The sequence below is a fragment of the Macaca thibetana genome, chromosome 20 (assembly GCF_024542745.1).
Source record: "Macaca thibetana thibetana isolate TM-01 chromosome 20, ASM2454274v1, whole genome shotgun sequence".
In the NCBI taxonomy this organism is placed as follows: Eukaryota; Metazoa; Chordata; class Mammalia; order Primates; family Cercopithecidae; genus Macaca; species Macaca thibetana.
Window position 1 is genome coordinate 4,880,104 of NC_065597.1, and position 26,126 is coordinate 4,906,229.

A 26,126-nucleotide genomic window follows, 5' to 3' on the forward strand; every position below is an offset into this window, starting at 1 on the left:
TGTCTATTTCTCTTCTTGCGATTGACTCTCCATAGAGAGCAGAGATTTATATTTTCTCTCATTTCTCTACACACATGGTTGAAAAATTTCAGTATAAACCATGAGGGGTACTCTGGCAATTTGAATCACATTTTTTACCTACAGTGTTCAGGCTGAGGATGAGTAGTTTTCTACAGACCTCAAATTTCCTGCAAACAAGATATTTTAGAATCTCTAAAAGGTCCTTTTTTTCTTCCCTGTCTTGCTATATTTAATTGTTAGCTATTTTCCATTTCCATGATTAAAATTGAGGCGAGTACTGAAATGTGGTCAACAAAATTCTCTGCTTACAAATTCAGCCAACTGGAAGAAACCAGTATCTTGACCATATTCAAGGTGCTTTGATTTTTTTGGTGTGAACGTGTGGTATAAATGGTTCACTGTATTTTTGACCTTTACTTCTACCTTTATTTATACTGAAGGTTGCTTTCCTATTCTGGCAGAAATATAATTCTTATATATTTAGTAGAATTACTTGTGAAATAATTCATCTGTGTAGGAGACAAGAGACAGCTCATTTCTATCTCATTTTGTCTTTTATTGTGAATTAATTGATATAAATTGCATTGGGACCAATCCATATAAGAGAAAAGAAAAATTACAATAATTTTGAACTGAAATACATGGTGGCAAGTTCCTTAGAAAATGCCAAATACTGAAATCATCTCCCTTAAAGATCAAATTAAATAGGAGACAAACTTATTCATCAACTATAGATTTGATTATATTAGCTCTCTCAACATTTTAACATTTTTCTGGTAGGCTGGAACTTGTAACTCATACTGCTGTCAGTGGAGAAGCATCAGATACTGACCATTTTAAAATTTATCTTAAGAAGGAAAAAAAAAAACTATAAACATGGCTATACCATCTGATTCTATCTCTCTGTGTTTCCAACATAGAATATGCCATCATTTTAAAGTAAATCATATTTAGTATTTTGATTTTTTTGGTACTTTTTTGTGTTCTCTCATCATTAACAATTAATTTGCAGTAAGCATGCAAGATATCTATCTATCTATCTATCTATGATGAATCTATTGATCTATCTATGTGTCTATCTATCTATCTCCAATGTCTTTTACAGCTTCTTTTTATTACTTTGTTTCTACATATTAAGACAAGACCATTTTTTTTTCTGTTTTTACAGTACCTATTCAAGTGCCAAATAAGTAGTGGTCTATGAAGCAAAACTCATGAATTTCTGATCTAGGAACACAGAGAGTATAAACTTTATATATCTATTTCAAACTTGTGGTTTCATGATTTATTTTGTGAAGGATATGTTGAATATTTGGATCCTAAATCCAAAATCACAGTGAGGAGAAGTCCTACTTTCCATAAGGCAGTCCTGGTTTATGGTGTTTTTCAGACATAAATATAAGCAGTGACCCCTCTCACTTTAAAATGTGTCCCAGTAGAAACAATAAATTACGTGGTCGCTCTTTGTAAAACAAATAAACACAGTCTAAAATAAACAATCATGATGTATGGAGTACTCTCTCTGTTTCAAGTCATTTTTCAATAATAACTGACGTCTTTAAAAAAATTTACAAAACAAAATAATATGAAAAACCTATAAGATAGATCATAATTTTTACTTCTATTTTCCAGTATCAAAATAAAACAGATAATGACATGATATTAAATATCCTATTACAGGGTTTATTATAATGTGTGATGAAGCAGAATGAGGTATTCTAAGTATTTAAACTTTTACTTTCTACTAATTTCCAAAATTTAAGAAAACACATACAATTCATTCATTGTAGAATTAAATCTCTTCTTTAAAAATATTAGGGCATAATAAATATGTGTCAAAATTAGACTTTCCCTGGTACCCAATAATATCTTCCCATTCACCCAATACCTTATGTGATGCCTTCTAGGACCACACTTACAACAAGCGTGTCTTGAAGTTACAAAATTTACAGGAAACACTAAGGATCTCAGAATATTTGGAATGGGAAGTAACTTCTTCATGGAGAACTTTAAATGCTGTGCATTTTATATGCAAAAATAATGCCCGATACTTACTAGTTCATAATCAGAATAAACATGGACCACGCTTACGCACAGACTTCCAGTTCAGTTTGGGGTGTCTAAGGAGGCTTTGTGTTAGAAATATTCATATGATTTCCATTAAAAAATATTGGTGATGCTAATAAAGAAACAAAGACAATGGACTTGGATTACAGTTTCTAATCAAGGGTAGCTAACACATGAATACTCCATTATAGAGGAGACAGAAAGAGTTCTGTCTCCTTAGTTTTTATAATGGTGGAAGTCCGTTAAATTAGTAATATCCATATAACGACTGTCATTTCCTTTTTGTGATTCATCCACATTTATCAAAGCATCCCCAGAGAACGATGTAGCATTTTGTTAAAAGGCAAGGCCATACTATATTTAGCCATACAATGTTATTTTATTTCATAAAGGAAATTTTATCAAGATTCACTATCTCTTTAAATAGAATATTGCAAACAATACAAACAGATATCTTGAATCAAATTTTACTCTTCTGAGTATAGCTTGTATACAGACCACTGAGAGAGCTAAACAGATCCCTGTAGTAAAGCCAGAAAGAAGCCTGAGACATTGCTTATATTTTGCTAATCATTCTAAAACCGCTACAACTAAGACTTAAATACATTTGAACAAAAATCAGGTTTTATAATTTTTTTAAATAGATAGCAGCTTAGGAAACAAAACTTTCCAAATGAGATAGACTTTAAACAATAATATATGACTTTCATATATAATAAATAACATAGTTAAAGAAAATAGTAATCCAAGGTTGCTCCTCAGAAAATCTAATGAAATGGATTAAATGTGCTCAGTGAGTGAAAGACTTAACAATAAATCAGTACCTATTAGCTCCAAAATAATACTGATAAGAAATGTCCTTCAAAAAGGATTTTCTGAACTAATTGTTATTGTTAAAGTTGGTACAGGCTTAAAACAAATACCTTTAATGTGTCCCCACAAACCAGGCAAAATTAGAATAGTTTTCCCTAAAGACGTGGTAAACAGTCAATTAAAACTTAACAATTGCAAAGTGTAAGCCAATTCCCCCTCTAAGGGATATCTCAGAATCTCAAAATACCTGGCAGCTTTCACAGGGGTTAAATTTTACTCTTCATTTTTTAAAGTAAGGTGATTGAGGTATTTCCTGGGAAAAAAATTAACTTTTTACATTAACAAATTTCTTATCTCTTGTTTAAGTATTGAAAATTAGAAACTAAGGTAATTACTATGCCATTACGCTGATAAGCTGAATTTCAAGTGCTCACGGGTGAACAAAAATTATTTTAATGATATTTTCAGTGATGTTATGAAATCGCATCCTATTTTCCAATTTATATTGTACTCTGTGTAGAAAGCTAATATATTTACCTTCATTTTTCTTGATGGTGAAATTCGGATTGTTGACCATTTCTGGAAGGAGACTGTATAAGAAATAATGTCCATTTTTGGGATCATCTTTGTCCATGGCGCTAACTGTTTGAATGACCTGAAACATAAAACTTGACGTCAGCATTTCTGATGATTCCAGAGGCTCCTACCATCGGTAAAAGCTTAGTGACATTCTTTTTGTGGCCTGATACTTTGACTCAAAGTCTCTTTTTCAGCTTTCTGAATTGTCATGGATGGTTTGTGCCAAGAATAAGGAGAAAAATCCATTACTTTAAAACCTCAGCTTTGATAAGTTGATGAAAATTAAGAGCATTACCTTTGTGTCCATTTGGTGTCTGTGGCTTGAAATAGCAAAGTTAAGTGTATTTGAAATATCCACTGGGCAATTACAGGTTTCTTTCCAATTTGAGTATTTACGGGCATCTAGAATGAGATTTGGAATTGTTACAGTGATTGTAGTGTGGTTCTTGGGAGGATCTTTGAGGTAAATGGCTTAAATCTTGAATCCTCAAAACTCTTTTACTCATCAGGTTATAAGTGTTTGCCAAATAGTGTTCCTCAGCACAAACATCACTGCAACAAACCTCTCTGATGAGTTGCTTCTGTTCCCTCGCAATAATGAATAATGTTTTTTAAAGCTAGTGGATAACACGTGCAAACAATGCTTTGGAGTGTACCCTGAGATGAATAAATTATAGGGATTAGAATTACCACGGTGCAGAGAAATTTTTGGATAGATAGAGGTACTTGGAATTGGTGCCTATCGAATATGCTTGTTTCATTTGCAAAGCTACATTAACTTAATGCTAAAGTTGTTTCTTGGGACGTCAGATAATTATTTTAATAACTTGTATTTATGATGCTGTGATATTGCTAGTTCAATGTGACAAACTGGACAAGCGCTAATGTAGGAAAAATTTGAATGTATACTCCTACTGTGATAATAGATTTACCATAAAAAGTAGTTGACAGTGAAATGTTCTCAGGTTTATGATATTTCGAGGATATAATAATGATGCCAATGCTATTGTGTCTGTGGGAACAATTATGTCCCACTGAACTTCGAAATTTTGTTAAAGAGAAAAGAAATCAATTACTTCATTTTGAGAAGAGGTCATCTTTGCTTTCTAACTTACCACTCAAGTGTAAGAACCACAATTTCAGAACTTTTAGCAGCTATGGGTCTTTGCATTGTATCAAGCACATGTTATATGATAGGCAATTCATTCAATATACTTGAGGCAAAAATAAAATACTTTTTCAATTTGTAGGTCTCCATTTTTAAAATGGAACATAATCTTACTTTGTAAGTGATTTTTGTTAAGGACTTTGTTGTCTAGTGATAATGTCTTATAAATAATTATGATTATATTTAGCTTGAGTGACAAAATAACATAAAATAATTTAAAATATAACTCATGGTTAAGACAGTGAGATAGTCATCAAGAGAAAGGACTCTGGAGTTAAGCTTCCCAGGTAAGATAAAAGTCACAGCTCTATTTGTGGCTCACTGTGTGACATTGAAGGAGTTACTGAAGTCTCTGAAACTTTATTTTCTTGTATGCCAGAAATACAAATGCAAAGACCATCTTTTCTCAGAGATTTGTTTTGATTATGAATTTAAATTCATATAAATCTTTTGACAGTGTCTGGTTTCTAGTAAATGTTCAGTAAAATATTAGTCATCATCATCATTATTATTATTGTATTAACTAGGGCCATTGCTATGTATTGACGACCTGGCACTTTGATAAATCTTTATAAATGTAATGACTCTGTTACTCAATGATCCAGTATGATCAGATTAAAGAAGAATACAATTATATTTACTGTACCTAAACACATAGCATATTTGCCTTGACATTTAAGTGTAAGGAGAAGCTCTAGGGTACTTCTTTCATAAAAAATCAACATGAATTAAAGTACAAGGGGACTAGATTTGAAACATGGATAACTCCTTCGGACAGCCTGCAAGTAAAAATATTTAACAGAAAAGTATGAGTTTGACCACTTCACCTCAGAACAGCTGTGCTGGATTTTCATGTTAAAAAGTCAAGGGAATGACTATCTTTGACAAGAGCCTTCTTTCAGGCAATTATAGGGGAGAGGGAAAAACATTGCTTGTCAGCAAATGTAGCTGCTCCTTCTCCATTTACCCAGACTTCTCTCTATAGGACTTCTAGCCCCAGGTGCAACCATTGAAGATGTGACTCCTGAAGTGTGCGAGTGCATATGAGGAAGAAGGGCAAATGAAGAGAAGATGTCTTGGTTTTCTCAAGTGGAGATCAGTCACAATTAAATGCTTTCCTACAGTATACTTAGTGGATAAAGCTCCCATAATTAATACCATTCATACTATTTTCAAGTAACCTACGTGAAAATGGCTCATACCTGCTGTTGCATCTACGGGAGAGTCATTTGATTAGCTAAGCCACCATGAACAAAACAAAAGATGCAATAATATAGCTTACCTGTAGCAAAGAAGCGTAACTACCTGTCACACCACATCTCAGAAGTTTGGTCTAAACATCACACCAGAATTTAATATATTTTTCCACCACTTATTTTAGCCTGGAACTCCTTAGATAAGCAATTTATTGAGCCACTAGAACTACTGATCAAAAAAGTCTCAGATTATAACTCAGCAATCGGTATTTCAAACAGCCTTCTGGGTAATTCTGGTGTATACACAAGTATGAGAACCACTGTTTTCAGCCAATGGAAAAGATTCATGTTCACAGTTCTCTCCTCATAATTCATTAAGAGGCTTTATATTGTCAAGCTCATGTCAAGTTCAGTGCATTGTATGTTGGGGAGAAGGTGGTTGAAATGAATTATTACATTTTCTTCCAAATATCCCATAAACTGGTTATGATTAAGATTTTTGGTTAAACCACATTTGACCCTTCAATACAGATAGCCCCTGCTTTGGCATTTTATCTAAAAGTAGATGCCAAGTAGGTCACTTGAAGGACTTTACACTATTAAAATGCATTAAGATATCCGTACTAATGAGGCGAAAGTTTTCATTGATGAAATGACTTCTGAATGCAGTTAGCTTTAAACAGTAAAAGAAAAAGAATAGATTTGTTCAAAGAAGTGTACCTCCACAGAGGCAGGCTGGAGACCACGTAGGGTCCACTGTGAGCTACCATGACCTCAGCTGATTTTTCAAGTAATTTCATTTCATGGGAATAATATAAAAATTTCTGGAGCAGTCATAAATACTTAGAAATATGCATCTAACGTTAAGCTTAAATATTTTCCCTTCTACCAGTGAAGTTAGTATGCAACTGAAAAATCTAATGTTTCATAATTTATTGTTGAAATATTTTCAATGTTAGGGAAAGCCGAAAGCAAAATATATGTCTTTATTAGAGAAAACAAAGTGTACCTGGGATGTTGGAATAAGGAAATGAATTCCAGAACCATGCTTGGATTTTGATAGGAGCAGACTCTGTTCTATTTCTTGAGACTACAAAGTTGAAATTAAATAAACATTCTAAGACATGAAACTAGAAAACCATTGTGTGCTATAGTTTAATTCTGATCCTTAAAAATCTTCCATTGTTTATCAAAAATTCTAAATCTAAATTAGATTGTTTTTAACAGAGTATATTAAACTTTATTTTGGACTATTTTACATTAACTCAAAAACATTTTATAGTTGCAGAATATCACTGCCATTTTTATCTTTTGAAAGGTCAGAAAGAAATACATATTTCATGATCTGATCTGTTAACAAGCATAACTGTATCATAGGATCTATTAGAACCTCTTCCGTGAGTTCCTGTAGATACTATTTATCAATATGATCTTATGTGTGAGGAGTAGTCATATATAAGATTTGACCCCTCACTGCTATTAGAATAACAGGTGGCACATGGCAACTATTTAATAACTATTGGCTAAATGAAGTAATTGATGAATAATAAATAAGCGATGGCAGGTACATTTTTGCGGCATCATTTATCCTCACAATATCTTGAGAAGGAAGGACTAAGAAACGTATCAGCACTGCGATACATCCAATATATTATATATATTCAAATTATATAGAGTATATATTACATATGTATATATACACACATATGTGTGTATGTACATGTGTGTGTATCTGTGTGTGTGTGTATAAAATGTCTGATCCCAGATAAGCCTAGTTACAAATTCTCTGCATCCATTGTCCCCAGTATATCAGGCTGCTTCAAAACTTATAGATATTTATAATTTCTATATATGTATTTCTATTAAATTGGGGCTTAGACCTTCAATACGTTGGAGTATGTGTAAGCGTGTCCCATCCATCCTTGCTGGCTTTGCTTTAGCAGCCTGAAGGTTCTTGATTGATTCTGACCAGTCAAATGCACACCCAAGTGGACATTTAAAAGAAATAGTTCTTTCTATGTATGGACAAGGTGAGAAAAACCTATTCTGTTGTAACTTTTGGAATGTTTTACAAGGTTTCTCGAATATACGTCTATCTCTAGAAAGACCCAGCAATAATAAACAGTGTGGCATCTTCAGTTGAAGCACACTGTCACTTTCTCAGGTAAAACTTAGTTTCCCTTTTCTCGAAATCCTTCTATAATGATGTGAATTGTAAGGTGATAGGGGGTGAAGGAAAGGAAGGGAAGTTACGGTCAAGGAAGAAGGAACAGCATAATGTTTGGCTTTCTATTAATGCTAGTATTATTGCCACTTTATTTCTAGTGATCATATTAACTTTCCTGAAATATTAACATCTATCTCTTAGAGTAGTTTTCACCATGGGAAAGAAATAAAGAAGTAGTTTTCAACCATGAAAGAGCTTTATATGGCTGTCATTCCTCAATTTGAAATAGTATGAAATTATTTACGTATGCACATTTAGGAGGGGAGAGGTTATAGCCTTTATCAAATTATCAATGATGTCCGTAACTGAATAAAGCAAAACAAAATACATTAAGAGCCTTAAAGAATGGTGCTTAAAAATAGAAATTAGGCATGCAAGACAAATCAAGTTATAACAATGATGATTAATTGAAAGGGGGGAATATACGTAATTAAGAAATTTTATCAAAATCGACACAATAACCTAATTATTTCAAAACTGTATAATGTAGTACAGATATATTCACAGTTCATATCTAATCAAAATATATTGTCTGGATATTTTTGATAAATTGCATGGCATTCCAGTCACTACCAAGATTTTTATTCCCTACCCATTCAACATGTTTTCCGAGCTCACCATTTTTGTTTGTTTGTGTTTTTGGCCTGAAACATCTTTGCCTTAAAATTTATTAGGTGGCCATTTACAGCATGTAGCTTGCAGGTCTGACCTACAGGAAATATGGCAGAAGGAAGCAGATGAGGTTCTAATCTTATTGACACACTAAATGAAGTCCTCAGTCCTCTGGGCAGAATTTGGGACTCTGCCTTCATAAATGCATTGTAGAACTTCCAACACTTTTTTCAGTGTTGGATTTTTCATTCACTTTACCTTTATTGAAACTAAATTGAAGCCAAGCAATACAACGTTAGGATTCCAGAAGAATATATCTATACAAAGTTTGGATTTTCCAGTTTTTTTCTGCCTCTTGCATTCTTTTGGTGGACTCTGTATATCTGATGTGTATTTTGCATGCTAATGAAATTATCAATATTAAATACAAACCACTCCATCTCTTACCCTGATTTAAAAATCTATAGTTCATTTTCATTAGTAGGATAAAATTCACAGTTTACCACATAGCTTAGAAGAATCAACTCCCTTTTCAATCTTATCTCTTCTTCACCCTTACTCTATTACTTTGTGGTAATATCTCCTGATACCTCCTTAAGATTATAAATAGTAATTCCTATATTGAAAATATGTTCCATTGTTTATCTTCCCAGAGCAAGATTTTTCCAACTGGGTCCCATCTTCCACAAATTTTATAATTTTCTCTGAAGGAAATTTGAAAGATTTTATAGTCAACTATCCTTGGCAAACTCAAAATACCATATAATTTTCTTGGGGATTCATATGTATTTCTAAATGCAAGAGAAACTTGTAGTAAAACAAAACAAACAGAAGATCATGTTTAATTTTGTCTAATTTAATGTCTCCCAATCTAGGTAATACACACACACACACACACACGCAAACATACACACACACACACACACACAAAATCAAACCACATCATATATTGGCATGCTACAGCACAAGTTTCTATGAAAAACTCACTTTGAATAATGCTATCCTCTAAAACTCCATTTGAGTCTTTAAAAGATTGGAAGACTTTCTCAAAAGCCTCTGTGTGAAGGTGTGTGTCTACATAGCTTAATGGTTACAGCACTGTTAGCATTAGCTTCTCTGTCTTCCCAATATTATCTCAGATCCTCTGGTACCAGATTGTATGCAATTTATAAATCGTCACAGACACAAAGCCTAGGCTTAAAATCTCTTACCACCTAGAGTCAATTTGACTTTCTTTAAAAAACCTGCTCATCATCATGGCTTTTATGTGCAAATGGAAACAAGTGTATCCAGGTTTCTTACCTGGCTCCCATCCTAATTCTTATCCAATATTCTGTAGTTTGAAAATATGATGAAAATATATCAGTCTGTAATAGCCCAAGACTTTAAACAATCTTTTATACCATTTTCTCTGTAGATAATCAATCTCAATTAAATTAGGGGCCAGAATAAAACGTGAAATTTGTAACCATGCAAGAGACCCAGTCAATACCTACAGAACTGCAAGTGAGTCTTTGAAAGATTGAGATAGAATGTGTTTCTATATAATGATTCCAGTGAATTTTTTTTAATTTAATCCACAGATTCACATGGGGAGGAGTGAAGTATGGGTCCTTCTTTCACCCTTGACAAATAAAGTACTTGTAAATTATCAGAGGAATAGTTATTCCAATATTAGAGCAATAGATTTGTCTATTATATTGACCAATTTAGGAATCAAGTATAGTGTGTTGCTTTAAGCCATCTCATAAATGTATAACAATAACAATAAAACCCAACAAATATAATAGGAATAAAGTGTTTTTTTGCTTTTTAGACCACAAGACTGGTTCAAATAAATACCACTGAAAATTACAAGTATTTATTTAGTATGTATTTACGTATCTATATACCAATATCTATTTCGTTATTCTGAAGATCTTAGGGTTTAAACTAACAGAGATTATGGTTCAGCATCACAAAACTAGTAAATAGGAAAGAGCTGATTCATGTTTAGATTGTTCAAGTCCAGACCCTTCAAATATATATATATATATATTCACTTTTGCTTTTCTTTTCTGCCAAACTTGTGCTCCAAAAATCATACTTTTGTTAATGACTCTCTCGAAATGTGTTTTGCTACATGTGGTTTCTTCAAATGTTGTTTTATGCATTCCATTAATTTACCATCACCTTACTCCACCCAAAATAAAGTGAAAATGGTATTTTATGCATTTTGTGGAGGCTATCAATTTCATCTGTTTTAAAATCAATCCTGTCTCCCTCTTGTGTATGCAGATAGATTATGAAAGATGCCTGCTGGCAGGAAAGCTAAAATTAAATCTCCTATATTTATTATTTCATGAATGTTATAAAGTACCGTAACTTCATTTTATTGTTTCACATTTATTAGATAAAGACTCACAGAAACCAGACCAAAAAAAGGACCAAACCCATTCATTGCTAGTGTTTATCAAGGGATAATTATCTTTACTTCTCTTATTAAGCTTTATTTCTTTTCATTTAAGGTTTGATGAAATGCTTTTGAGTAAGAACATCATTTGTCACAGGAATGTATTGTTTTCTTTGGAAAAAATGCTCACTCTTGATCAGACTCAAGTTCTCATAATTATTTTATAAGAGGTGTGTCACACAGACATAGAATTTCAAAGTGCTGCTTCCTTGGAGAGCATTGTGACATCCTAGAAATCTCAGGGACTCTGGCACTTTTAAGAGCAGACTTTAAAATTAATTTTTGCCACTTTTCATGGTAAATCTTAAGTAAAACTCATAGTCTTTTTCAGCCTCAGCTTTTGTATCTATAAAATGTGGTGCTAACACCAAGTTCCCAGAGAAGGAATGCTGATTATATGTTAGATCTGTGTGTACACTTTTCACTTATGTAAGCAATAAGCTTTCTCAATTACTTGCATCTCCATAGCCACCACCTTAGACCTGGCTACCATTATCTTTTGCAGTAACAGCTTCCTAACTGTGCTTCCTGCTTAATCATGTGTGTGCATGTGTGTATTTTATTCAAGCATAAAACTCTTTATGTTCAATCTCATTTTTGCTTATTACATGCTAGTCACAAGCATCTTCCACTCAATGACCCTTCAGGATATTTGCACATGCCTATTCTGTTGGCTAGAAGACTGCCTTCATGCCTTGCTCTTTCTCTTTTTTTCCTATTTCACCATAAACAACACTCATTTCAAAAGTAACTTTATTTGACAATACTACATAAAGTAGATCCCTGAGTTTTCATTGTTCCACTCTGTCTAGTTGCTTGAATATTTATTTCAAGCCAGTTTTTAAAATTTTAAATTATTTTATTTATTCATTCTATTCTTTTCACAGAATCTCTTCTTCACTAAATTCCTAAGAAAAAATAATTTTTGACCCTTTCACATTGTTTCTTCAGATTGTATTACAACAATGAGCATCTTGTAGATGGGTAATAAATATTGTCCAATAAATAAATGAGGAATTTTTCATCTGAAGAGGTTAGCATACATACTATGTGTTTATAAGTGGAACAAGTGTTTCCATGATAATATCTAAGAAATTACTTTTTGAAGTATCTGTCATTGCTGAACGAAATTATTTAGAACCATGATTCTAAGATTTTGTGAATATCTGTTACGTGTTAAGCATTGGCTAGATATATATCATCCCGAAGTATGAGTGACTACCTTTTTATTTGAACTTTGATACCCCCATAATAAACAAACTTTATATTTCTGCAATGTTGGTGAGAATGAAAGATGAGATTAAAGAAGAGAAACCAAAATATTTTTGTTTGTTTCTCTTTTTTAACTCAGATATAATTACTTGACACCAAACAGTAACTTGTATGATAGTGACGAAGCTCAAATATACTCCACTAGATTTATTTATAGTTACAGAAATTCTTTCCTGAAGAATAACTGAAACTGCCCGTCACCTCTCAAACAATGAATATTTTCTGAGACTGAACAAAACGCCTTGCCTCATGCCTCAGAAGAAAATATTCAATTCAGTCCCTGCACTGATAGATCATCCATAGAAAGTCACTCTAATTCTGTATATGGTAACCAAGAGGTTAATATCTGAAATAAAATCCAAGGAAGATCCTAGTAAGGAGGTAAGAGTTAGAACACAGTTATAGAAGGTCCTCTGGCCAACATTGGTCACTGAAGTTCTATATTTTTCCTTCGCGTTTGGTTCTGAGTGTGGGGTTGTCAAGTATATTGAAGGAAGATACTGATTTCTTCACATTTGTTACCTGTTCCTCCACTCGTCCAGCCAGATTACCATTCTCTTCAGAAAGACTCTGGTTTATCCCCAGCTGTCTCCTTTTCAGTACTTGATAGATGTTTTCTGTCTCTGGTGAAACTTGTCCTATATTAAGAGGTCTTTTCATTGAGATAGCTCCATTTCCCCTTCTCCCTTCAGCATCCCACCTGTCCAGAAGATTTGAAACATTTTCTGCAATTCTATCATTTATAATTTTAATTAAATGTTTGCCAGAGAGAAAATTCCATGAAGGTAAAAAAAAAAAAGGCTGATTTTGGGGGTGTGGTATACTGCTATATTTTCAGTACCTAGCCCACTCCTGGAACATAGTTCGTGTTCAGTGAGTATTTACTGACTGACAGAAACCCATCACCCTGTCAGACACACAAACTGTCAGACATATATTTGGCTTTCTGATTTTGGAATCTCAACACACATTCCCATTTTTGCCATGGACATTAGAGAGAAGTAAGTGTAGAATATCCTATTTAACCTTCCTGTTAAACTGGGAGCCAAGTAATCTGCAAATGACTGTATCATGTCACCACTGAATTAGAGTCGAAAGATGTATACCATCTTAAGTCTTTTGACTTAAAACAAATTACCTGAAACTATCCGATTTTTCAAAAAATATAGATAATTAGCAATGATAACATATATTAACATTTAATTATGCAACAGAGGGATTATTTAAAAGGATTCTAATCAAACGTGATTCAGGTGGATTTTGTGTAATGGACTGTGAACCATTACTCCCTGTTGAGGTTGTAGTTGCACTTTTGAGAGAACATATTCAAGGGAAGGTCACCTTTAACTTCAGAATCATGAGAAGGTGGAAGGAGCACATATGATTTCCAATTCTACTTTCAAAGTGAATCTAGACCTATTTTAGCTCAGATGTATCATGAACTGGAGATAACTGCCTAGACAGGAGAAAGCGACCTCCCTCTTTTTCTTCTTCTTTTTCATTCTGACTGTATTTAGATGAGTTCAATTCAGTGGAAAAAATATAAAGCACAACAGAGTTCTCTATGCTCATGTTGATACTCATTTTCATTTTGTGAGCCCTTTCGAAAACCTGTTTACATAGGCCCTCTCAGTCCAGACAGTTTATACAGCCTGGATTTTTGTTAATGGCTTATCCTTCCTTGATTATTGCTAATAATTTCCAGCTACACCATCTCCCAAGAAACTGATCCCCTGAGTTTAGCCTTAAATCCACACCTTCCAGCCAAACAAGACATTTGAATGTCACCTGCAGTTTTTCTGAGGCTGTTGTAAAGCAGACATAAATTGTTTAACAATATTGAGAAAACTATGAATTTAATGGCTCATTCGGTTTTTGACGTTTATTTTTCATGAGCATGTGATCATCTGCTAAGGAATATTTTAGTTCCATAGTGAGTCAGTCATTTGTGTGGTATTATGAGAGATGATTGAAAGTATATCTTTGTTGAACTTCTATAAGTAAACACTTGTGTGAATAACAAATACAAATTTTGGTAAATGTTAAATATAAAAATTAGATCATTGAGCATTAGACGTAACTTAGAAGTGATGTAAGGAATAAAACCTGAATTCTAACTAGCACAAAGGATTCAAAGAGTTCAAGAAAGTTGTTTCAACAATGGCATGTACATCAGTCAGCCATATGTCCAAAAATGTTGCTAAGGCATCAAAGATCTGATCCTTTCATTTAACTAATGAACTCTAATAAATATGCCTAAACAGATCATTAGAGGATAAGATGGTGTAGCACACATACACAAAACATAAGTGGTTCTTCAGACAAAGAGTCATTCATTGTGATTTGCAAAAATCATAAAACAAAGAATCAATTTTTTATTTTGGTTTTGCATAGGAAAGATGAGAAAACAATGCATTTTTTTCTGAAGTTAAGAAGAACGACTGAGAAATCATTAAAACTTTGAAAACAGTCAAAATCCACAGGGCAAACCTACAAATTCCCAAAGATCCAAGAAGCATGCTTGTCAATAACACAAGTGAAGCCAATGTTGAGTTTTTGAAATATCAATGTCATTGACTCTTTGAATTTACGTGATAAGGTTTGCATGATCTATGGGGTTTTATTTAAATTCTGAAGTATTTTACAGACTCTATGTGATTGAAAAAGTCTAGCTTATCAGTCTGTGATTTGGCTACATTATCTCAGCAATGATCTGGTCCACACAACAACCATATCCTTGAAACAACCTGACATATTTTGATCAAACTCTCTCTGACAACTCAATCTACCAATTTAGGTAGATGGTATTTATTGATATATGTGTATTAAAAAAACACATACGCATTCCCTTCTCAAAGGATCACAAATGAAGATGCTCAAAACGTGTGATTGACATAATAAAATTAGGAAACATTTAAGCTAATGTTAGAATGTTATAAAAATAAACATATATGTCTACTAAAGCTGAATGCTTTGATGAGATCTTGTCTTGATGTTTAAAAGTTAATCAGTTTTATTATTAGAATTTTAGCTTTAACGTGTGTGTGTGGGGGGGGGCAGTGTCTTATTCTGGTAGATGGAAACAATACTAATCCTCCAGATACGTGGGAGCAGTCTATGGGGAAATGCCCAATGTTTTATAGGAGGGTAACAAATTGATCATTTATAATAAAAGCATATGGCTACAGTGCTAGTCCTTTCTTTAGGGGAAAAAAATCTGACTCTTGTCAGGTAAGCTGCTTAGCAAATAGTTAAGTATAATTCCTAACACCCACATGAGGCACAAGAATAGTTGGATTAACAACTCCAGTGTCATACTGTCAGCTGCTGTTTATTTAAATTAAAATGTCACCATCCAGAAATAAATTAGGAAGTTGAAAAATGATAAATTTCTTAAACATACAGTACTTTGGTACCTTGTTCAAATAAATCTGTTACATTTATGGTTTTGCAGAACTTTACATAGGCTATTTCCATTTTGACATTCAGAGTATAGCAGATATTTGTTTCTGTTCATTTTGTTTAACTCTTTTCCTCGCTTTCTTCCTCCCTCTTTTTCTCTCTCCCTCCCTCCCTCCCACTCCCATTCCCGTTCCCTCTCCCTCTCCCTTTTCTTCTCCCTCTCTCTCGCTTTCTTTATGTTTCTTTTTTCAGTTTTCATCTATGCTATATGAGGCACAAAAAATGTTCTACTAATACACACATCTCAAACGCGTGTTGTTCATCTTATGCTGATCTAAATGTATATACATATTTACAGATTTCAATATTCACTTCCTACAACTTTCTATAAACCACTGGTCTTCTTGGGTTTCACTGTTATTTGTTATTCATATGTTTGCTATGAAACAAATGTCTCCTCTCCATGAGGTTTTACCTTGCTTCTTGTCATTTGAAAGTAAAAATTCAGTCCCCACCACTCTAAGACATCCCCTGCTATCATCCATATCCCAAGATATTTTAAGACAGTGACTTGGCTCTGGGTTCGTGGCACAGCAGGTTGTTCCACTTTAGGAGCCAATTTGGTCATAAGTAGGAAGAGAAACAACATCTGATGGAGAAAAAAAATTCCCTCTCTGTTCCCATTTGGATGTGTTTCTTGCCTGAGACTTTGCAGATCATAAATGATGCAAATGCACAATATAATGCAGGTTAATCAAATATGACACAGTTGTATACAAACATATTCAGCATTAACAACATGGAGATATTTACTTGGCCGGGTTTTCCATTTTCACATAAAAATGCCTCATATTCGGATGCGAATTCAGGGGCGTTGTCATTGACATCCAGCACTTTAATAGCAACAGGTACTCGTGATATCTGACTGTGGTTCCCTATGGGAAGGAAAAAATAACATCAGCATTGAGGGTATTTCATTTTAACGTGCAACTCAACTTTCTCTTGAAAGCATGTGGGTCTGTTTCCAACTTCCCTTAATTAGGATGTTTTCAACATGGTGATTATAGAGTCTGACCAAGTAAGAAAAATAGCAAGTGCTTGACTGCTTTAAAAAAAGCATAAATTGTTATTTCAAACACCATTTGCTGGAGTTTAGCTTGATAAAGACCATATCTGAATAAATTAAAAGAGGTTTCTTTGATAAAGCAAGCTTTATTTTACTGATAAAATACATTCTTTAAAAGAAAAGTGTTGTATACAACAAAAATGTATCTCTTTTTTTCTTGAGTAGAACATAACCCATTTTAAGCTATTACTTGCTTGACTGGCTGTATAATAGAGATGAACACTTAAAACCTAGCAAAAGGCCAGAACCAAATCACTTGTTGAGAAGTGGTCCTTAACAATGATAAAAGAGATAAGATTAAAGATGAAGTATCATATATTTTATGAATTGCATTTTTCATTAAAATTGACCCTGGAATATTTTTGGATAAGATGATCCCAAGTCATTTTAATATTGTCATTTTCATGAAGATTTTTGTCAATGTAAATGAACAATAATCTTCTAATCTTTCCAGGTCAATTCCAATAGCAGAGAACTCAATATGAAATCCTTAATCCCCAAATCCAAATCCTTATTTTTTAAAATTATATATACACACACACACATAGAAGGAGATCTAGTCCATTAATACATTGCTGACTTGGGCCATGTTACGATTTTCACTTGCAATAAATGAAATATAGTTTGACTTTGACTGTACCATGTAATAATCTTTTGATCTGTTATAAATTATACAGAATGCATTGGAGATGACCAATTACTTACTTGTGTTTCTGTGGCACTGAATATTTATAAGCAAGTCGAGAGGGGAAAAATGTTTGGTTTTGAATATTGACAAACAGACTTGCATTTGATATATCAAACTCCTCTTTTTGACAATTGATTACATTTGGAGCTCTAAAATACTCGTTTTTTTGCTTAAAGACAAAAGTACTCCTAAAGCATACACCAAATAGCTATAGCTATGCTACAGATTTACAGTTGGTTTGCCCTGCTGGCTCCGCTACAAGATTTGAATGTAGTTGAGTGCCATGACAACTCTCCAATATTCTAATTTGGTTAACTACAAGTGGCTGAATACTATCCCGAGGAATTAAGGGAACTTGACTTCACTTCCCAAAAATCAAGGTGATGGCCTGAAATGTCTCACTGGAGATATATATATATATATATATATATATATATATACACGTATGTGTGTATATATATATATAATGAACTTGTTTATTCTTCATTCAGGGAGGAAACATGCACTTTCCTAGTTTTGATAGAAGGAATAATCTAAATAGAAGTTTAACATATGACTCTAAGACAAGGAACTCGTATTTTATCCTTTATCTAGTCAACAAAACTCTACGAAGTTTATAATTTAAGTAAGGTATGGTTATATATTTAAATATTTACTTCCATTTCCCAGTCTGACCATTAGCTAAGTAGCAGTTCTTGGAGAGTAAAAAGGAGCATAGTGTTTTGTGCTAAACATGCGCATTTGGAGCCCCAGCTTTCCCTTCTACTACTTGTGTGACTCTGAGCAAGTAATTTAAACTCAATTTTTTTCCTAAAAAAACTGAAACTTAGGAACTTTGGTTATAGAATTATTACAAATGTTATGTGAGAAAAAATTAAAAGTGTCTCATACAGTATTGGACACACATTCAAAGGTATTCTAGCCTTTGCCTTTTGCAATTTTCCACATCAACAGCACCATGTATATTGAATGTTTACTATTCATGATGCTAAATATTTCGCATAATCATATTTCATTCAATCTGCACAAAAAATCTATGAAGTAGCTAATGGGATACCCATATGTAAGATGTAAACTGACACTTAAAATATTATATAATTTTACCAAGATTACTAAGTTAAGCTTTGACTTCAAAATATGATTTTGCTCTTCCAGACATAAGCCACTTTCATAGCATAATACTGATGAAGTCCAAAAAAATACATATACGTGTGTGTTTGTGCCTGTGTGTGTGTATGTGTGTGTATGAAGGTTACTAATTATTACTATCTCCTCAAGAATGTTTATAAATTTGGTACAAATACTTACCTGAAGTTTGATCAATATTTGAGGCTTTGGCCCAAATATGAAATACCAAATGTCTAAGGGGTTGTACCATCAATAATAGTTTCAGAATTGCACTCATAATCTGCAACCCTCCTTATGAAACTGTGCAATTTAACTTCCAGAATTTTGATCATGGTCCTATTTCACCCAACTGGAGTCCTGTTAATTGATTAATTTCCTCTTATAATTCTCTGTTGCAATTCCAAGAATTGCTGGTTATTCCTTTTAACTCTGTAACACTCATTCTTTCCGTTCTACATCCTAGACCAATTTTTGTGTATGTAAATAATTAAAGAAACTTCTACTAGATATTTTTACTTTAATCTCACTAAGTATTCAATTAATAAATAGCGATTAGCACAGGCTTAATAAACTGCATGTACAGATTAGACAGTGAATAATAGGGGCACAGTCTTAGAAAACTGAAAGTATAAGTAAAAGCTACCATATTCCTTAAACATTATTTTGCACCTTCTGAAGTGAAAAAATTGCTAATCTTATGGATTCAGATACACTGACAATGGTTGATTAGGCCAAGTCAACTATGTATGATATTATTCTTTGCTTTCCTTATCTTTAATGTTACATGCATGCACACACACACACACACACACACACACACACACACACACATTCATATCTACACACTACAAGCAAACATGCATATACACATTTTCTTCCCACTCTTTTGGTTAAAAAATTGTCAAAGTCCAGTCTTAGTTTTCTCTTTTCTTTTTAATTTGGCCTCATAGTTGCAATAAATTGCAAATATCTCTTAGACCTAGATGACTGACAGGTGGCAAAACTCAGGCATAAAGGATGAACAAACTCCATCAGCTTCTTATTGGAGGCAATTTTCAACATTAAAGTAGCTTTTCTCATATGTCGCATATGGGACAAAGTGGTATTTATCTATTCCTGGGGCCCAGTGCAAAATACCAACTAATATTTTTTTAGAAACAATGTGGGTTTAGGGAGCTATTACTTAACACTGTTGGAAAATCATGAATGGCATATAATGTTTTTTCAATTATCTTAATTCATGTGTCCCAGCATCTCTACAAGCAACTAATGTTTTAGTATAATGGTCAAAGAACTCTTTGTAAATAATTAGTATTTTCTTCTTTAGTTTGTGGTTCTTTATAGTTCTGTGAGAAACTCGGAACTAAATTTGGAACCCACTTTTTATAGCTGTAAATAATATCATGATGTACAAATTCAACTATTTTTTACATTTATTTAACAATTACGCAAGTGTACTAAATTAATTTGTTCTTATTTAGTTGTGTTGTAGATATTTCTAGATGTTTCCTTTTCATATTGTATCTATTTCTTTAGAAAAATTAAACAAAATAAAACCTAAACTGTTTACTCTGCCCTGAAAAGCTATTTCCAGGTGGTTAAAATTTCTCTAGTTATCCTTCAAAATTTAGCATAAATCACATCTCTTCCAGAAAGTCTTTTTAACACATGGTTCAATTTTGTTTGTTTATTTTCTTGTTGTTGTTTTTTAAGACTTATTACATGATAGCCTGAGGAACTCTACAAACCCAGTTTTCAGAAAACTGGTGAAAGTTTTTTAAAAATGATTATAGTCTATGGAAAAAGTCCTAAGGGATACAGCAGGTGAGACAAAAAGACTGAGGTCACTGCCTCCTTCTCTCCACAAAGCACTTCACTCCTAAAGAAAAGAGTTTCAAAGTCATGGCTCAAATATTTTGCTTGGGAGTGAAAGAGAAAAGCAGGCCATGAAGCAGAAAGTTCCTTCATATACAAAGGAATGTGAAGTTCAAGCCTAAGAGTAAACTCAAAACACTAAAGGTTGCTATGACAGACAAATGAGAGAGAGAGTGTTGGTAGATCTGGTAGATTCACTGGAGAGACAGGCTAGTTGCGAGAGAGAATGCAGATAGAATCAGTTGAAATTAGCCTTCTAGGAAAAATAACAAATCTCAAACATTTATCTAGGGAATCATTTCTTCACCAGAGCCCAAATTTGAATGGATCTTACCGTGGAACAAATTATGACCTAGGACACTTTTGAAAACAATTGAACAGTTGGCTGGCAATTAAACAACCTTAATAGCTGGATGAGGTCAGGGACAGAGACAATCAAAGAGAGTCCTGCCAAAACCACTGTATTTCCAGGTGTTTATGTAAATATCCAACACTATTCCTCTGGAGAAGAAAGATCACATACTTTACACCACTGGGGGAAAAAGGTTTTACTAAAACAATTCAGCAAGTCACAAACAAGTGAGTAAATAGTAATTGCAAACTCCAGGGGAACATTGGTAACTAGAACTGCTACATTGTATTATTGAAACTATCTAGTTTCCAAAAAAAGTTACAAGACATGAAAATAAACAAACAATAAATTATGACCCATAGGTGAGAGAAAAATCAGGCAAAAGAAATCATATGTGAGAGTGACCATATGCCAGATTTAACGGAGTTCAAAGTAGCCATTAACATATATTAAAAGAAGGCATAATTAAATATGTAAATGAAGATACCATAACAACATAACATCAAGTAGAGGATATCACTAAAAAGGCAGAAATTATTAGAAAGGAAGCAAATGGAAATTCTGCAGTAGGAAATTACCGTAACCGAAATTTTAAATTTCACTAGAGAGACTCAAAAGTAGATTTAAATTGGCAGAACAAAGAATTAGTGAACGTGAAGATCAGCAGAGAATTTGCTAACCAAAGAACAGCATTTAAAAAAAAAAAATGAGCAGAGCCTCAGTGAAATATAGGACACCATTAAGTGTCATATATGCGTAATAGGAATTGAGAGAAGAAAAGGAGACAGAGAATGGAGAAAAAAAATGAACAAACAATTCCTGTAAACTTCCCAAATTTATTGAGAAACACTAGCCTGTATATCCTAAAACATCCCTAACAAACTCTAAGTAGGATAATCACAAAGAGACTCGCAGATATATCATATTTAAAATGATAAAAGCCAAAAACAGGAACATTTTGAGACCAGCAGGAGGTAAACAAACAAACAAAAACTGATCACCAGGGAACCCCAATAAAAATGGCAGCTAACTTCTCATCTGAAATAAAGGAAGTGAGAAAACAGTAAGATAACATATTCAAAGTGTTCAATGAAACATAACTGTCAGCCAAGAATCCTATATCCATCACAACTATTTTTCATAAATGAAGGTAAAATAGAATCATCACCAGATAAGCAAAATCTTAGAATCCCCACTATGCTTACAAGGGATAAGAAATTCTTCAGTTGAAAACAAAGGATCCTAGACAATAATTCAAATCCAAATGAAAAAAATAGAGAGAAAGGAAAACGGTAAAGATAATTATGCCCTTATAAAAGACTATATAAAACCACATTACTCCTCCTTTCTTATTTTAAATGTAATTGCATAAAACTCTGTGTATCTATTTATATTATAGTATATAATAGTATTGCTGAGCTTGTAACATATCAAAATGTAATACATTTGCCAATCATAGCAAAAAGGAGGCAAGTGGGTATGAAAGTGTACTCGGCTAAGAAAATGAATTTAGGTTGTAACTCAAATTGACAGGAACAAATGAAAACATAAATGACGAATAAAAAGATTACTAAAACAAAAGCTATGAATATATACTTTCACTCCTCTAAAATTCTTTTTAAAACACAATATTATATAAAGTAATAATTATAGCAATACAATTTTAGGGTTTATACTGTATATGTATAAGATGTACATCAGTGATATCACAAAATAGGAGGGGAAGGCAATAGAACTATATAGGAATAGCATTTTTATATCTCATTTGAATTAAGATGATATACATCTGAAGCATATTCTTCCAAGTAAAATGTATATTGTAAGCCCTGGAAGAGCCACTAAAAAGTTACAAATATTTGTTACAAATATTACATACTTTTGGGTGTATGTTTGTATACAAATACATTTCTCTACTTTCCAACTTTTCTTTAAGGAATTTAACTGATTTTATAATCAGGAAGTAGGAAGTAAACAGTGATTTATTTTTGAAAAAAAATCTTTATGCTGTAGGATTTGACATCTTACATGTTGAGATTTGACACTAAAATAAAATAATAAGAAATAAAAAATAAATATATTGTGCTTCATCAAAATTAAAAATATTTGTGTTTTAAAGGAAACTATCAAAAAAGTAAAAAGACACCAACAGAATGAGAGAAAACATATCACATTCATCTAAAGTCATATAATCATAAAATTGTTCCTTGATATATTAATTACAGCCTATCAGTATGTTCCTTGGTCTTGCTTTTTTCCGTGCCCTTCCCACCCCTCCTGTCACTTTCAGATACATTTCTCCAGCTGTTAATTTTTTTGTCCAGTATCAAATTTATCATAAAACAGCTTTTGAGTTTGTACTACCATATAATATTCATATCAAAATTATGTGGTTTAAATTGTAACTCGTTGATTCTTGAGCCCTCTATATCTCCCCCATAGTGATCTAGGACCACAGTGATCCAGTGAATGATCAATGAATATCTCAAAACATTCAAACTAATTAATGTAATCTAACCCAAAACCTTAAATAATATATTATTTTTATTAATTCATTCATTTTCTTGATAGCTTTATCTCTGCCCTAATTTTGATTATTTAATATGTATAGTGATGTATAAGTACTCTTCTATGTGCCTTGAATATAAGAAAAAGCAGAGAGATAAGGACTCTGTTCTCTCAGAACTTATAGTACAGTAGCAGAAAATAATCAAAGAGTATTGAATTACATGCTAGATTGAGAGATATGAAGACAAGCAAAGAGTTTTAGTGCTGCACATCACAGAGAGAGCTTAACTAGGTTGGAGGGTTTAAAGAAGATGGACCTTGAACATTCACAGTTGGAGTTGAGGTAGATGGACTAGGAAGCATTCCATTTAGAGAACATATTGGGACCTTGTTGGCGTTGACTTATCAATCTTGCTGGGGTGAGGGGGAATGATTTTCTTCAGTGTTTGCAAGGATGCTACAATGAGCGTGGGTCTCTAGCTTCAGTGATAGACCTGCTTTTGCCTTTTATGTTCACCTCCTACTCCCTTTCTAGGGCCATTTTCCAGAGTTTGTATTTTCGCAGCACTTCTGTCCATACTGGCCATGCTTGTGCCTAATTTGTGAGAGGCAAGTCCTTCTAGTTTTCTTAGACCATCCTTCTTTCAAGGTCCCTTACAAGCCCCACCTTTTCCAGAAGGCTTTTGTTAGTATCAGCAGCAATTATCATCTGCCTTCCTTCCTTCTCTCTCTCTCTCTGTCTCTCATTTTTTTAAAACTTCACAGGAGTCGTTTAGAGTTATTAATCTGTGTAGTAAATATTCTATCTATCCAGTAAATGTGAGATTTTCTTGTCTCTTCAATTAAGTTTAAAACACATTACAAAAAAATTATGACTTTTTCTTTTCTTTTTTGTAAACTTGTTTATATTAGTTTCCTAGGGTTGCCATAACAAATTACCACAAGCTTCATGCCTTAAAGTCATAGCAATTTATTCCTTCACACTCTCACACTTGGAGGTCAGAAGTCCAAAATCAAGGTCTCAATGGTGCCACATGCCCTGAGAAGCCTCCAGTGACGCATCTTTCTTTGCCCATTTCAGCTTCTAGTATCTCCAATATTTCTTGCTTTGTGATGGCATAAATCTAGTTTCTGCCTCCATCTTCACATGGCTTTCTCCTCTTCTTCTTGTATCTTCTCTTCTATTTATAATAAGGACACTTGTCAATGGATTTAAGGCCTACCTACGTGATCTAGAATAATCTCATCTCAAGATCCTTAATTACGTCTATGTAGACCCTTTTCCACATGTGATCATGACAGGTTTCTGGGGTTTGGAACTGGACATATCTTTTTTGAGGGTCACCATTCAATCCATTAAATTGTCTCTTTCCAAAAGCTGGGACATTCATGACTAACTAAAATAATACTATCACAAATACCCTTTTGTCCTCGAGAACAGAGATATGTGACATTAATGTGGTTGTGCATAATTATTTGAATTCATTCTTCAAAATATCATAAATATAAGCTCAAGAAGGTTAAGCACCCCAAAACTCTCTCCTGAGAATTTTGATAAATGCCTTTTGTCATTCATTCATTATCTTCTTATTCTTCTATTCAGTTATTCAATACATAGTTATATGTGTATGTCCAGTTAAGACAAATCTCCTATAACCAAGTAATTCATAGTATTTGAGAAATATCACATTATAGTGGTTTATCTATATCTTCATTTATCCTATAAGTTATTCATTTTTACAGTGTTGTGGAAGAATATAGAAAGAAGTAGCACTTTTCTACAGTTACAGAAAGATTTAAAATAGGGAATTATCTTTTGCCTTTCAAAATTAGTAAAAGTAGTTTACTTTAGGTATAGAAAGGTGGAGGCCAGGCACAGTGGCTCACACCTGTAATCCCAGCACTTTGAGAGGCCTAGGTGGGGAGTTCACGAGGTCAAGAGATCGAGACCATCCTGGCCAACATAGTAAAACCCCGTCTCTACTAAAAATACAAAAATTAGCTGGGCATGGTGGCACTCACCTGTAGTCCCAGCTATTCGGGAGGCTGAGGCAGGAGAATTGCTTGAACCCGGGAGGTGGAGGTTGCAGTAAGCCGAGATCGCGCCACTGCACTCCAGCCTGGCGACAGAGCAAGACTCCGTCTCAAAAACAAACCAAAAAACAAAGAAAGGAAGGAAGGAAGGAAGGAAGAAAGAAGGGTGGACAACTGTTTCAGATAGAGTAAATGGGATGTAAAAAGGCCCAGAGACCATTCCATCACCAAATAATCAGGAGTTCTAATGGTGGGACTATCCCGAGATAAGGCCAATGGTGATATTAGGAGAGAAATTTGGGGTCATGTCAGGACAAGTATTGTTTTATATGGTAATGAGCCAGATATATATTATGTGATCACTGGCAAGCCATTGAACTATTTCTGGATCAGATTTATTTTTAAAAAATTAGCAAAAAGTAGATTGAAAGACAAATTATGTTTCATTTTGTTTAGCCCTAAGTAGATGAATGTTTACCCCAGGTATATGAATGCCTCAGAAATCTACTGGGTATTTCTTGAAACTGCTAAAACACAGAGAAAAACAATAAAACAAACAAAACCTATTGTTCCATTTCCCCAAACACCACCAAAATATCTTACCTTTAT

The 26,126-nt window shown here is 33.4% G+C and overlaps 1 protein-coding gene across 2 annotated transcripts in view; it reads right to left on the reverse strand.

The window, feature by feature from the left end:
- CDH8 (cadherin 8) overlaps positions 1–26,126 on the reverse strand; it is a 387,040-nt gene that overhangs the window by 64,499 nt on the left and 296,415 nt on the right. For both annotated transcript variants that reach the window (XM_050772635.1, XM_050772634.1), the window contains exons 9-10: positions 16,623–16,744; positions 3,439–3,556 (exon numbers count right to left, since the gene is read on the reverse strand). In XM_050772635.1, coding sequence (XP_050628592.1) covers positions 3,439–3,556; positions 16,623–16,744 — 240 coding nt within the window. The remainder of the gene's footprint in view (positions 1–3,438; positions 3,557–16,622; positions 16,745–26,126) is intronic.